The sequence below is a fragment of the Gavialis gangeticus genome, unplaced genomic scaffold (genome assembly GCF_001723915.1).
Source record: "Gavialis gangeticus isolate Ggan-Ray unplaced genomic scaffold, GavGan_comp1, whole genome shotgun sequence".
Taxonomy (NCBI): domain Eukaryota; kingdom Metazoa; phylum Chordata; order Crocodylia; family Gavialidae; genus Gavialis; species Gavialis gangeticus.
Window position 1 is genome coordinate 65,709,934 of NW_017729024.1, and position 13,980 is coordinate 65,723,913.

Here is a 13,980-nt window from a genome sequence, read left to right on the forward strand (position 1 = left end):
CGGGGCATGTGGGCCTTGCGGGGGGGCCGTAGCCCCTGTAGGAGAGCAGCAAACTGTATCATGTATTCATGAAACATGTATTTAGAGTTCACTTTATTATTATGATAGAGACACTGGTAGGCTTCCACACTGCTTTAACACTGTAGATATATGTCAATAAAACATTGCCCAACTGATTGCTGTCTCTGCCTCACTCTCCCTCTCTCTTTATTGCGGTCTTTTGTTTTACTCATGGAGGAACATGGATTTTGGGGTATTTTACAGAGTGACTTTGAGATATTTTTTTTTTAAAACAAGGATTTTTCAGTTTTTCAATAGGGAACACCAGAATTCCTGCTAGGGGGGCCAGTGGCAGGACCCTACCTGCTCAGAGCTGGCATCGCAGACCCAGCCGGCTGTGACTGACCTCCTGGCCAAATGAGGCGAGGAGGACACGCTTTCAAAGCAGGCTACCACACCCACAACATCTTCTGGGTGATAGCTGCCCAGATGGTTGGGCAGAGGCACACATGGTAGTAGTGCCACACAAAGGCCAATGCTGCAGCCACAGCCCACTGGCAGCTCACCCAGAGGGGCAGATGCCTTTACTGGCTGTGTAGTTCCCATCCGGGTCTGGCAGGTGTGCAGCAGGTCACAGCCAGGCAGCAGCTCCCATTGTCAGGCTGCTGCAGTGGGTACAGGGTGCAGGAAACTCTCAGTGTTGCTTCAGCAGTCTAGCTGGCACCAAGGGTAGTGTCCCCAGGTACCAACTGGTTGGGCCCCAGAAGCTCCTGAGAGCGAGTAGCCCTGAGCTACTTGCCAGGACAGCTGTTTATACTGCTGGAGCCAGGACAGGGCAGCTTTTTATACTGCTGGGTACAGCACAGGTGCTGGGCCTGGGCTCTAGGTCCCCCTGGCTACAGATCCAGGAGGAGCCAGGCAGGGCTATTTTGTCCCAACTGACACAATTTGCTCCTCAACAAAGTGCATGTCCAAGCATGTGTACTGAGGCAAAAAGCCCTGGCTCAAATCTGCACCACTTCTATTTGAGCTGCTGCAAGCGCACATGCTTGCATGTAGGGACGCACCCATAGGGGACAGTAATACTTGTTAAATTCGTTTGGTACAAGATTAACTTGGAGACGCTGACCCTCCCTCCCTGCCCCTCCAAGCAGGATTACTCCCTAAGTCATGTATTATTCTGGTCTTTAGGGAACAAAAAAAAAATCAAGCATAAATGGAGTAGAATTCCACCTCAGTGCAACCAGAAGGAGAGCAGAACCCGCACCAGGAAGTTTAAAGCAGTCTCTATAATTCTGCCAATTGTTCCGGCTACGAGAACAATGGACTGAGTTTAAATCCCAAACTGATTCCAGGCTAACTGAACTAAAAAAGTACATTTATAACAAGATATTTTAAAGCACCATTTAAAGGCTAGATGTACCAAAGACAGGAATTTGTTAAAATGTTAAGTGAGGTTATACCAAACTTTTACCATCCAAGCAAAGCTTGATCAATTTTTTAACTGGAGTCTTTCAGTATGTTGTTTGCAGACTACATTTCATTTTAATAGAAGAACAGAAGTTCCTATTTATTTTCTAGGCATCTTTTAGTACTTTGTATACTTATATTATTCCTCCATTATTTTTCTGCCGTCTAAGGAAAATAATCCCAATTGTTTCCACTCTGTTCATATGAATTTCTCCATGCTCTTAATCACTTGTCAGCAATTTGTGAACTCTAATTATTCATTACCCTTTGAGACCGGGTGACAAAAAGTGGATCCAATATCCCAAATAAGGCAGTATTATTTTGTTATCTAAGAAAATATCTTTTGTACATATTGGTGAATGGTACCATATTTTTGCACATACAACCTGCTCCTGCATATGCAAGGTATCTTGCTTCTGAAAAGCATTAATAACAACAAAACAAAACTTATTTGCAGAGAAACTTAGTATTATCAGCTAGAGAGCTAAGCCTTGACCCCCCATGTGCTGGATAGGGGATACACTCAGTCCATCTGAGGGTGCCATGTCTAGGACCACATACTGAGTTTGTCCTGGGGGCCTGGGTCTGGGTCCACATGCTGGGTTTCCAGCCATCACAGCGGGTCCAGCTGCAGACTAACCTTGTGTTCTAGCCAGAGCTGGTGAGCAGCATCATATTATCCAGGTGTGTGTGTGGGGGGGTGAGGTGGACTTCCTACAGGTCCAGAAATTTGGCAGTGGAGGACCAGAGGGCATCGTTAGTTGCCATTGCTCTTCTGTTGCCAAATTTCTGGACCCATGAGGAATCTGTATTTCTCAGATACAATGTACACTCCAACTTCTACAACCTCATTTTGGGGAGCAAAGGTATAAAATATATGCCAAAATACCATCTTTGCTGTATTTTTCTTTACCCCATTCCTTATCATCCTAATTTAGAAGTGAAATCATTGAAGCTTGCTGAAGCATCCATAACTCAATCCTGTATTATACACTTTATCATATACATCTCTTGAAATAAAAGATGTTTACAAGCATCAATTCAAATGAAGCAACAGCACATGCCCTGTAATCATCCATTCACCTTCTTATGCAAAAACCTGACTTTCAATATACCCTTGAAAGTCAATTATTAGATTTATAAAAGGAAGCTAATTCCTAATCAGAGGGAACAAGCATGCCCACTTTAAAGCTATGGGTTTAAAGCACTCCTCAAGGATACCCCTCGCCCAGAATATACTGCAGGAATCGAGCACAGAAGTGACAAAGATAAATGACAGGTACACAACAAAAGTAATTTTTTTTCAAATATCTAGCCAACACACAAAAGAAAGAAGCATCCCTGCCCATTATACTATGTGGAAACCCATGACAGGTCAGACTACAAACCACCTTGACAAAATAATAATCTTACACATCCTTTGTTAAAGGGAACACACCATTGCTACCAATAACCTTTACATCAATCTACCAAAACACACTTTATTGTCCAACATGAGCCGCATTAAAATTGTTTTTACTTATGTTCTAGTCCTGGGAAGCCAAAGATTGCACTACTTATATCTAAAAAAAGGCAAATGAAGAGTACTTGTCATATGTATACTGTTGGCAAAACAGCACAAAATGCTTATGTTAGCAGGTCAACGTAAACATGTTGGATAGCAACAGAAGTCTGGGGAAATCTGCATGCCAGCACCTCAATGCAGAGTAATAATTGCTTAATATCATTCCCGTGCACCATTCCAGGGGTACCAATTCAATAAAGTATGAAAGCATATGTCTAACTCTCAGGACATGAGAAGTTCTATGGATTTTAAAGCCTTAAAACAGGGGAGGTCAGCTCATGCACATGTGCCACACGTGGCATGGGCAACCTCTCTGTTAGGGAAGGATCATGGAGCAAAGCAGCAGATATAGTAGGGAGCAGAAAGCTTAGGTAGGGGAAGGGATCAGAGTGTAATTTGGGGAAGGTAAAGGGCTTAAGTTGTGGCATACCTGCAAAAAAGATTGACTCCTACTGCCTTAAAACACGGTTGGTAGGTCCCTTCCGACCCTACGCGGATCATCGAATCTGACCCCCTGCCATGGGCAGGAAAGAATGCTGGGGCCAAACGACACTGGCTAGGTGATTATCTAGCCTCCTTTTGAAAACCCTCAGGGTAGGGGCAAGCACCACTTCCCTTGGAAGTTGGTTCCAGCTCCTAGCCGCCCTGACTGTGAAGTAGTGCCTCCAGATGTCGAGCCTAAATCTACTCTCAGTCAACTTATCGCCGTTGTAATCAATTTATGACCATTGTCATAAATTGATTACTTATAGCCCAGGAGAAAACAGTTCATAAAAATGTGCCTGAACCCAGCTGTTACTCACAGATAGGCCACTATCAAAAGATCAAACAGGAGCAACAGCAAATCTTGTTTTTTTTCTATGGAGCACACAGATGTATTTCTTTTGGGTGAGGAACTTTCAACTGCTTTATACTTTTGTTAGCAATATTTTAGACTATAACAATGTACTTCAGAGTGAAAATGCTTAAATATACTTGCAAATTGTAACTGGCACAGAATTAGACACACACTTATTGAGTGGTATCTCTTTTCATACACATAACTAGTCTATAATTTACAGTGGCTGCCTACTGTTACTGGATTGATTTTAAGATGCTGCTTTTGTCTTATAAACTTCTAAACAGGCTGGGATCCATCTGCCTCTCTCAGAGATTTCCCCTGTCCCTCTAATACTGCTAGGGTGGTAAAGGCAATTCAGCTGAAGCACCTTTGATATCTGAGATGCAGCCCGTATGTTCTTATCTGACACTGTGGGACTTTAGAATACACACTCTCTCACATCCCTAACAACCTGAATTAGATGTCAGGGCATGCTGCAATGCACACTTTTTTGTGCCAGCTCATGAAGAAGTGAGTGTTGTGTAAGACTGGACATGTACTTGGGTGAGAGGTTCACTAATTTAAGTTGTTTATGTTGTTGCTATAAACTTATAGTGATCTTGTACAACTGAGCTTTATTTTGGTGTATTTTTAAGAAATTATCAAGGGCATCTAGGGCATTAGATAAGTGATCTTTATAACACAGTATAAATCTAATAAAAAGAAGAAAAAATATCTACTGCATCACTTGCCATACAAGTAAATTGTGCGGAGGCATATATTAGACTAAATCAGACCGGCTGTATTTACTCAAATATAAGATGAGGTTTTTCCTGCAATTGGCAAGGGGAAAAAAGCCCCTCATCTTGTAATTGCATACAAGGAAAACTCACTAAACACTATCATTAAACTGCTGCCAAAAGTGGCACGTGTTCAGCAATGGAAACAAACCCTGAAGTTGATTAAATGCAGCCAAAATAGCCCACACTGAGCAAACATGCTGATCTGAACTTATCACAAGGACAGCTTAATTCAGCTTATCTGAATAAGACACGTGGAAGTGCCCATTGAGTGCAGTCCCCCTCACTACTGTCTTTTTCAAGTCATGGTGAGCCACTACCCCGCATACATTTCAACTTCCTCTTCACTCCTGCAGCTGAACTATCCCTTTCTTTCCCATTTCTAATGATTCCTGTTTCTTCAGCAGCCTTGATATCTGGCAAACATCACCAAATGGGGCCCCAAACAATTCACATGGAATCTCTCTGTTGTCTCCTCAGCTTGGTGTATATTATTAATGTGGCCCTGCCCTCCATGAGGTGAAGCCAGAGCAGATTGCCCTACACCTCATTTGCATATACATTTTTGGAGCATCCCATGGCTCGTGACAAGAACACCCAGTTTGGGGAGTAATTAGCACATGGATCCTTTGTAGGGGAATATATGCAGTACACACACACACACACACACACACACTGAGCAGTGCTGAGTTGTGGGGTCACCATGGCTTGACATCCTTTTGACGCTGGTTAAGCCCAATGAAGTGTGTGTGGTAAATCACAAGCCTTTGGCTTTGGACTAATATCATGCATAGTTTGTATTATGTATGAGCAGGGTCCAAAGTGCTGCTCAAAAGCGTGTTTATGGAGTACCTGTGCTAAAACTTGCAGCAATTGCAAAAAAGGCAACATGCATTAATTCTGGATGAACTAAGCATATGGGTACTATATGAAAATTACTACAGCTATGTGTATTTCAAGGACCATTTTTTCAAATTTGTACCTCACTTCCATGTCTTCAGGGACAGCAGAATCTGATAGCAAGGAGAGGGGGAAGAGCCTGCTAGGGGGAAAAGTTGGGAGGAAATAGAGAACAAAGGGGCTACGTGACCCCCCCCCAGATTTTCCCTGCTGTTGCAGTGGGAAGGGGACACATGCAAGACAAACTTCAAATATTTAGCTTCTATACCTGGAAAACTATCGAAAATTTATAAATTTGTTATATACAGAATCTAATTATTGGGAGGCCATCTTATTATCAGCCATTTTCTATTTTAGTAAATAAGATGTTTATATCTCTTTGTTGATGTGAGTGAATTCAAACAAGTTTTAATTGGTACAGCCTTTAATGAAGGTATGTAAAAATTCTTAATAAATAAGCTTACTGACTTCCTAGCACCTATTTTTCTTACTACACTCTACTTTTAGGGTGACCTCAATACGAATTCTTTAGATCACTGGAGTTAACTTTTTGGCAGGTGTGCCACAAATTAGCCCTGCACCCTTCCCCAAGTGCCACTCTGTTCCCTTTCCCCTGCTTATCTGCAGTTCTGCTTCCTTTCCTGATCCTTGCCAAATTTGCTGCTTTCCTTCCTGCATTATCTGCTGCTGTGCTACCTGTCTCTTCCTCAGTCTGCTGGGTACCACACAGAGGCTGCCTGTGCCTCTTATGGTACCAGGACTACAGGCTAGCCATGCCTGCTTCACACTCAATGACCTGAATGTAAAAGCAGTTGTAAATAACATGCTGGTTGTAGGGTATGGATATTGATCAGTCTCCATTTGTACAGTGTACAGAGTAAAGACGGATAAAACTTGTAACTTCTGCATCTGTTCTACTGTGCTATAAATCAGCTTTAACGATTCAATTAACATGCAAATTTAATATTAAGATTCAATTAACATACTGCACCCACAAGTACTTTTTCACAGTCTTTACATTAACCCTTTATTTTTGGGGTACATAGAAAAACAGAAATTGCTAGCAAGACCGTCAGGGTTAAAACAGTTTTGGAGTTGCAGCAGAACCGTACCCTAGGGGCAACTGTGACACCCCCAGTGGCCCACATGACTCCTGCCTCCCCAGTCAAGCTCCTTTGGGGACCCTCTCTTTTCTCCGTCTGCCATGCCTTGATGGTACTATTATGTTAAAGGAGACTGCCTTGGGGTCTCAAAATGAACCCTTGTTGACACTGGCCAGCTGGTAGCCCTTGTACCTGGCTGGCCTGAGTCTTGCCCCATTACTCAGTAGCTGTGTCCTTCTGGCCCCATCAGTGCCTTGGGGCACAAGCTGCCTTAGGGGCTATATTTGTGGCCCTTTTCCTCCCCTGTAGCCATGCCCAGGCCTCGCAGATGTTACTTCACATTCACTGGAGGGGGCTCCCTGGCTCCAGTATAGCTTTTGGCTCTCAGATGCCAAATGCCAGCCTTCCCAGCCTTGGCCCCTTTATACTCGCTGCAGCCCTCAGCCAGAATGTCCACTGCCTTGCACCTTGGCTCCTGGATCCAAATCCATCTTGCACTTATGTGCTCTGGGCCCCTGGTTTCTGCCTCATGCACCATGGGCTAGTGCTCAGGGTCCCTGACCCCAGGGGCTGGGCTGTCCTGACTGTCTCTGCCTTCAGCCCTCTGGGTCCCCAGCCTCAGGCCAGGCTGCTTGCTGCGTCAGCCATCAGGTCTTTGACCCCAAGCTAGGCTGCCTGTCTGCAGTGCCCCACCAGGCCTCCATACCTCCCCTGTAGCCATAATCCAGTCCCTCCAGTTTCAAGCTTGAAATGCAACAAACACAAGCAAGCTGCTTCAAAACAAAAAGTCTCCCTCACTGTTGCCTGCAAGCCATACCTCCCTTGGAGCCCTCTTTATCCCAGCTCTCCTGGGTGGCTTGGGTGCTTGCCTGTCTTGTCTCCAGTGGCTCTTCTCTCCTGAGAGTTCCTCTCCCTGCAGCGAGTAGGGGAATCTTGGGTCTCAATCACTGGGCTTATATGCCCCAAAGCCCCACCCTTCCTGTGCATGACTCCCCAGCCACACACAGGGGTTTCTACTTGACACTGATGGCCAGCTGCTTGCTGCAGCAGCTAGCTGCTGTTCCCTCACAGTGACAGGGGCCTTGGCTTAATCTTATCTGATGATTTGAATGAACAAGGCATCCTACCTCTCAATACAGCTATTAATCCCAAACAATGGCAACAATCTCTATCCCTGACTCCATCCTGAACAGAGTCCTGTTTTATGGATGGCAAGGCCAAAGCTCCCTCAGCATTTGCAGAACTTCACTTATGAAGATGAGATTAAATTGGAGAGAATACTAATTGACAATTGGTGACAGAGACCTACGATGGTACAGTCATCATCTTTTACATGGACATACATTTTCAACATTCATGTTACAGATTATATCATCCCCAAATATTTAGACTATCAGTGGAGATTACAAACTGATAGTCATAACATCCCCTAACAAGCTATAATTGAATGCAAGAATCCATATTCAATATACAGCTCAAAAGTAATGGGGTGTACACACGGGGCAAAAAAAAGAAAAATAGGCTTGTGAATAGTAAATTTTGTGCGTTATGCTTATTTGCCTAAAGACAGAATTAAACCTTTAGTACATAGACATTTCTTCCCTGTACTGCTCTGGGATCTCACTGACAGGGATAATATGTACCACAATACTAGGCTCAGGAAGTGAACTATATACATGGAAACAATTTTAGTTCAAAATGTTATTCTATTCCTTACTATCAGTATTAACAGTAAGAGACTTACTACGCTGAATGTCTTCTGATCCAGTTCTTCAGATTCTTCTGATATAGGAACTGGCTCACTACTTGCAGTAATGTGAACTGGAGTATCTGCTAAAAGTGTTTTCTTAGTTTTGTCTTTACTTTCAGATTTGACTTCGTTTGTCTGCAAGTAAAACATGAAAAAACAGATCTGATAAGGGAATTATAATCTAGGCCTAGAATTACATAACTAACCAGCTCAGTACCATAATCATTGTAATCTGTTAATAACAAGATAATTTTCTTTACTATACACACTGACTGGTTACATTTTTTTTTCTTTTCCCTCTCCTTTTTGGCTGATCAGGGCTAGGGACAGATGTTACACAAACTGGTTTAAGTGATCAGAAACTGGTTTAAACCTGTAACAGAACAGAAGTTCAGCGCACATATACCAGTTTGAAAATGGCTAAAACTGGTTTAGGATAAACTGGTTGAATGCAGTATGAGATTTAACTGATTTGAGTCAAATTGGTCCCAGATCCCTTCCTGGTTCAAGTTAAATCACAGTCCCCCAGCATGCCAGCAAGCTTTCAAGCCCTGGGCTGGGTTGTGCCATCTGCTCCAACACGGAAGGGGGGCAGCAGGGAGACAAGTGGGGGGGAGAGGCACAAACTGCTCCCCTCCAGGCAAATGCAGGAAGCAAAGCTGGGGTCCAGGGTCAGGGATAGGGAGGGGGGGTTAAACTGCTCTTTCTAAAAGTACAGAGCTGCCCTGCCCTGCTAAACTTACTGAAACTTAGGGCTGGCTCTGACTGTGGACTACAAATTCCCGAGGCACCTGGAAGCAGGAAGAGGAAGCAATAAGCAACCCTGCAGAGTCCTGCTGCTATGATACTGGACTGAAAATCCCACCGCCCTTGGGGGCAGCAGGAAGAGGAAGCAAACACACAGCCCATGCTGACTACATGCAAAAGCCATGCTCTAGCACCCCACAGCTTCTGACCTGAGCCACTGCAGGCGTGTGGCTGCATTTCCTGAATCAAAAGCAAACATGTGTCCAGTTGTTTCTGAGTTTAACTTCTGCAGTTTAGACTAACCTGCAAAGACTGAATCGATTCAGCCTTGGGCTTTTTGACTGTCTGTACTTAGCCTTTTTGCCTAGGAATGGGACAGAAAGGAGCACACAAGTTTCTTATACTATTTGTACCATCAGCCAGCTAACTTGCCAGTATAGGCTGAGGTTGCAAAACCATTACCATTTCTCTCTTCTTCTGGGTGGAAGTAGTAAAAATAAAAAAAAAATAATATACAATAATGACCATCTCAAAAGCCACCTCAGAATTTTTTTTTTAAAGATGAAAGAAACCTAACTTAATTACCTTTTCATCCTTTATTTCTTTTTCTTTCTGTGTGGACTCTTTTATTTTATTCTCTCTCTTCTCTTTTGCTTCTTTTTCTTTTAATTCTTTCTTATCCTCTTTCTCTCTTTTCTCCCTTTTCAGATCCCTCTTATTTTCCTTTTCTTTTGTCTCTCTCTTTTCTTCTGTATCCTTCTTTACACCAATATCTGATTCAGGCTTTTCTTCATTTTCTTTTTCTGTTTTTATTTTTTTATTTGGATGTTTCACTGAAGAGATCTCATCCTGCAATATTTAAGTACAATATATCACGTCATACTCGATTCCCATGTTAAAAAATATTATAATGATCATATTAGTAATATAAAGAAAACAAAGTTGATGTAGACTGTTATATTTGCTTTAATATCTCTAAAGTGCACAAAAATCTAAAACCAAAAAAGGATATAGCTACTGCAACAGATTCTAGTGCTCAGGACATGCACTTGGAGCCAGGGGAAGGAGAGCTCTGTACCAAGTATTCCTAACTTGAATGGCCATATGCTTCTCTCAGTTATGAAGAACACCGAATAGCCCACACTCCTCTACTCTCCCACTCTCCCTTCAAGGAAGAGGGAGGGAGGGAAGAAATACTGGCCCCCCAGGGACAAACTGTTAAGGAGACCTGTAGAGACTCTGTCCCTGTCCTGCCAATCAGCTGCTTGGCAAGACAGGCAAGAGAGAGTTCTTCTGTGGTAGGAACCCTCCCAGAGGCCTAGGAGGATTCCAGTCCTTAGAGAATATTTTCCCTCACCTTCCCCCAGCTTTAAATGCTACCCATATTGGCCAGCTAAGCAGGCAACAATTTGAAAGCCCATGGAGTAGGGAACCAGTACCAAGCAAAGTACCAACTGGGACCACCCAGTTCCTGGCCAGCTTTAAAATAACCCCATCTTGACAGCCTGCTGTCTTCCTAGGCAGAAACGGACACCTGCCCATGGTCTACAACAATTTTGAATGTGCTCAAAAGTACACTATTTAGGGTGCAAACAGATGTCAACTTTGTGCCACCATCAACATTTTTATGGTGGCACAAGTTGAATGAACGGACAACTTTGCCCCCTGCAGTGCTCCAAGTGAAGTCCTATACTCATCTGGCATAGGACAAGTGAAGTTCTGATTCCTTTGTTTTAGATTTTTTTGTTACCTTAAAAACAAAACAAACAAACGAAAACCTTTTAGCAGCTCAAGCTGCTTAGACAATCCAATAACCTGGTTATTCTCTCTAATTTGCAGCAGATTGGACAAATAGTAAATAAGCTTTAAACATCGCCTGAGTTGCCGCTTATACGTTAAAGTGCTCAACAGAAATACATATAGGAATATTAAAACTAAAGAATTAATACTTTCAGTAATCTCTCTTCTTTTTAAGTCTAGTTCTTGCTTCTTAAGTCTAATTCCATTTTTATTGTCTATTTAAATATATTCCAGGTCTACAGAAGAGAGCTGAACATGTTTCGTTTTAACTAATATTTTTACCAATTAGATACACTAACGCAGATCATTGTGTGGACACACTTATTTCAGATTGAAGGTTTCTTATTTAAAAAGATTTTAAAAGTTGTTATTTAAAAGGTTTAAAAAGATTCCCAATCAATTTAAGTTAATCTCAAGCCTGGCTTAAGATGAAGTAAGTTTCCACCTAAGATTTTGTACTGGTTAATCTATTAAATAGACAACAGTCTTACACTTCCCTTTCTACTGACTTCTCCTGGGGACTAGGAGTTGATGAAAAGACATGTAGAGAAAATAAGAGAAAAATGTCACTTTAGCTCACTGTAACTTATTTCCTGTCTGAAGAATAGAGATGGCATTCCTTAATCATATTTAAACTAGAGGTGCAACGATGAAGATTTTCTTGGCTGATACTGATGACTGATTAAGTAGCTCTATTGGCTGATAGCAATCTGATAGCCAATTTATAGGAAAGCAACCTGGCAGCTTGGAGAGCAGCACCCTACTGGTAAGTCTGTGGAAGGAGGGGGCAGATCAAGGCCTCCATAGCGATAGAGGGAGTAGGGCTGAGGCAGGGGCAGGCACTGCCCAGCCAGGATGGAGCCATGGACAGCTTGTCAGGGGCATGTGGAGAATGCCCCACTGGGCGAGGCATGGGGGGGCATATGCCCCCCAGATTTGTGCACGGGGCAAGATCAGGCTGCCTGCTGCAGGTTCGGGGCAAGGGCAGTGCCAGCTTCTTCCCACTGGGGAGGCTAGGCCAGGGCTGCACTTGGGGTTGGATGGTAGCAGGGTGGACTCAGCTGTGTGGGGCAGGCAGCAGCAGCACTGCTTGGGGATTATGTTTACCCCAAAATTCCTCATAGCCACTCCTCAGTGCCACAGCCGCCCACCTCATGCAGCTGAGACTGCCCTGCCCCTGCCTACCCTGAGCGCAGCCCTCCTGCCGGGAAGAGGCTAGTGTAGCCCCTGGCTGGGACTGATTTCACTGCCCTGGCTGGGTGGCACCTTCCTGTGCCACATTCCCTTCCTCACCATGGAGTCTTCGATCTACTACCCCCACACCCCTTTCTCTTCCCAGACTTATGAGCCAGATGCTGCCCTCTAAGCTGCTGGGCTGCATTCCTGGCTGTGTGCATACACGTGGCATTTATTGGTGGCATTATTGGCCAAAAAAAAGCTGATAGCCAATAATGTTAATTTTCCTGTTATCGGTGCCGATCCATTATGCAACCAATATATTGGTAAACCTCTAATTTAAACACTGAGATATACTGATGAAACCCAATATACAAGGGCTAAGTGTTATTATTGGCCACAATAGTTACCAGTGGTCCACTCAAAGAATCAGTAGTGATACCTTAACTAGAAACATTTCAACTTTACATTCATCTACTATACTAAATTTTCATTTCCAGCCACAAGGACAGTGAAGCCATTAAAAAAAAAAAAATCTTGAAACCAGACAATGCCATTTTTATTGTTTTGAAGAAATAAAAACAAATTTCAACTGTTCTGAATTCTGTAATTCAGAATCCTAACCATACAGTCATATTTTCTTTACCATTCAAGTGAAATCCTCCTCCTCCATATTTAATTTACATAAGATTAACAAGAGGTACACCACAGAACACATATGAAAGATTCAAATGATAAAAGCACTTTTCTGTGAGTGACATTTTAACTATTCAGTGAAGAATCAACATCTAAATATCATGGAACAAATAGAACTGCAGATGTAGTCCTTCAACAGAAAGTATTTCCAATAAGTAGCACTAAAATAGGTATTTTTAAATTAAATGAAGATGCTTACCTTATAGTCATCTTCTTCTTCATCAGATTTTTCTGAGGCTGGTGGTGAAGAGTCACTTTTTACCTCCTCTTTCATTTTTGCAGATTTTAACACTTTATTCTTCTTAGTTCTCATTTTCCTCCGCTTTGAATTTCCCTGAATACAAAGACACCGTTATTTGATTTGACAGAAATACCTTGCCGTGAGTTACAGAGAAGGATTTGTTTGTATGTTAAATCTAAATTCATTTATTAATTGGCATTCAGATATAAAAAGTACTCAGTTTGACTACAAATGGAGAAAGGAGTTTGTCTGACAATAACGAGAACATACAAACTAATACAAACTGCCTATATGTTCTAAACATGTGAGCTGGTCAAAAATGGGCTGGTTAATTTGGCTAAAAGTGTGTAGAAAAAACCAAATGGGGAGGGAGGGAGGCAGCAGGCTAAGGGTGTGGGGGGCAGGGAAGAGGCTTGACTAACATGTCCCACAAGCACATCACTACTATATTTTACTACTGAAGATCTAAATATCACTTACTGCACCAGAAAGTCTTTGTGCTTCCTTTCTTGCAAGATCTTTATTGAGTAATTTAATGAGGTAGTCTGCACGAGTCTGTAACTGCTTGGCCTGGGGTTTCTTATCTGGATCATCTGGCAGAATCTGAGAGCAGAAAAAAAATCATATATTTACATAACTTCTCTAATTTGGAAGGCGAGACTGGAAAATAGCAAATAGACTGGAGCAGTGGACAGAAGGACAGGAGTATGAACATGGGGAAAGTCTTCACGAAGTTGGATCTACTCTGATTCTAGATAGCAAAATGTTCTAGTGTGCTTGAAAGAGTGGAGAATCTCTTAAAATTACCTTAATTCCCTGCTCCCTCTCCAGCAACATCTTTTAACATAGGGAGTTTTGAAAAACAAATCACATCAACTGCCAAGCCAAGCCACCAACTGTTAAGCTTGCAGAT

General features: G+C 42.6%; 1 protein-coding gene across 1 annotated transcript in view; it reads right to left on the reverse strand.

Moving 5' to 3' along the window:
• CHD1 (chromodomain helicase DNA binding protein 1) overlaps positions 1-13,980 on the reverse strand; it is a 74,369-nt gene that overhangs the window by 15,521 nt on the left and 44,868 nt on the right. The window contains exons 28-31 of the mRNA XM_019518215.1: positions 13,548-13,670; positions 13,026-13,160; positions 9,740-10,003; positions 8,402-8,542 (exon numbers count right to left, since the gene is read on the reverse strand). Coding sequence (XP_019373760.1) covers positions 8,402-8,542; positions 9,740-10,003; positions 13,026-13,160; positions 13,548-13,670 — 663 coding nt within the window. The remainder of the gene's footprint in view (positions 1-8,401; positions 8,543-9,739; positions 10,004-13,025; positions 13,161-13,547; positions 13,671-13,980) is intronic.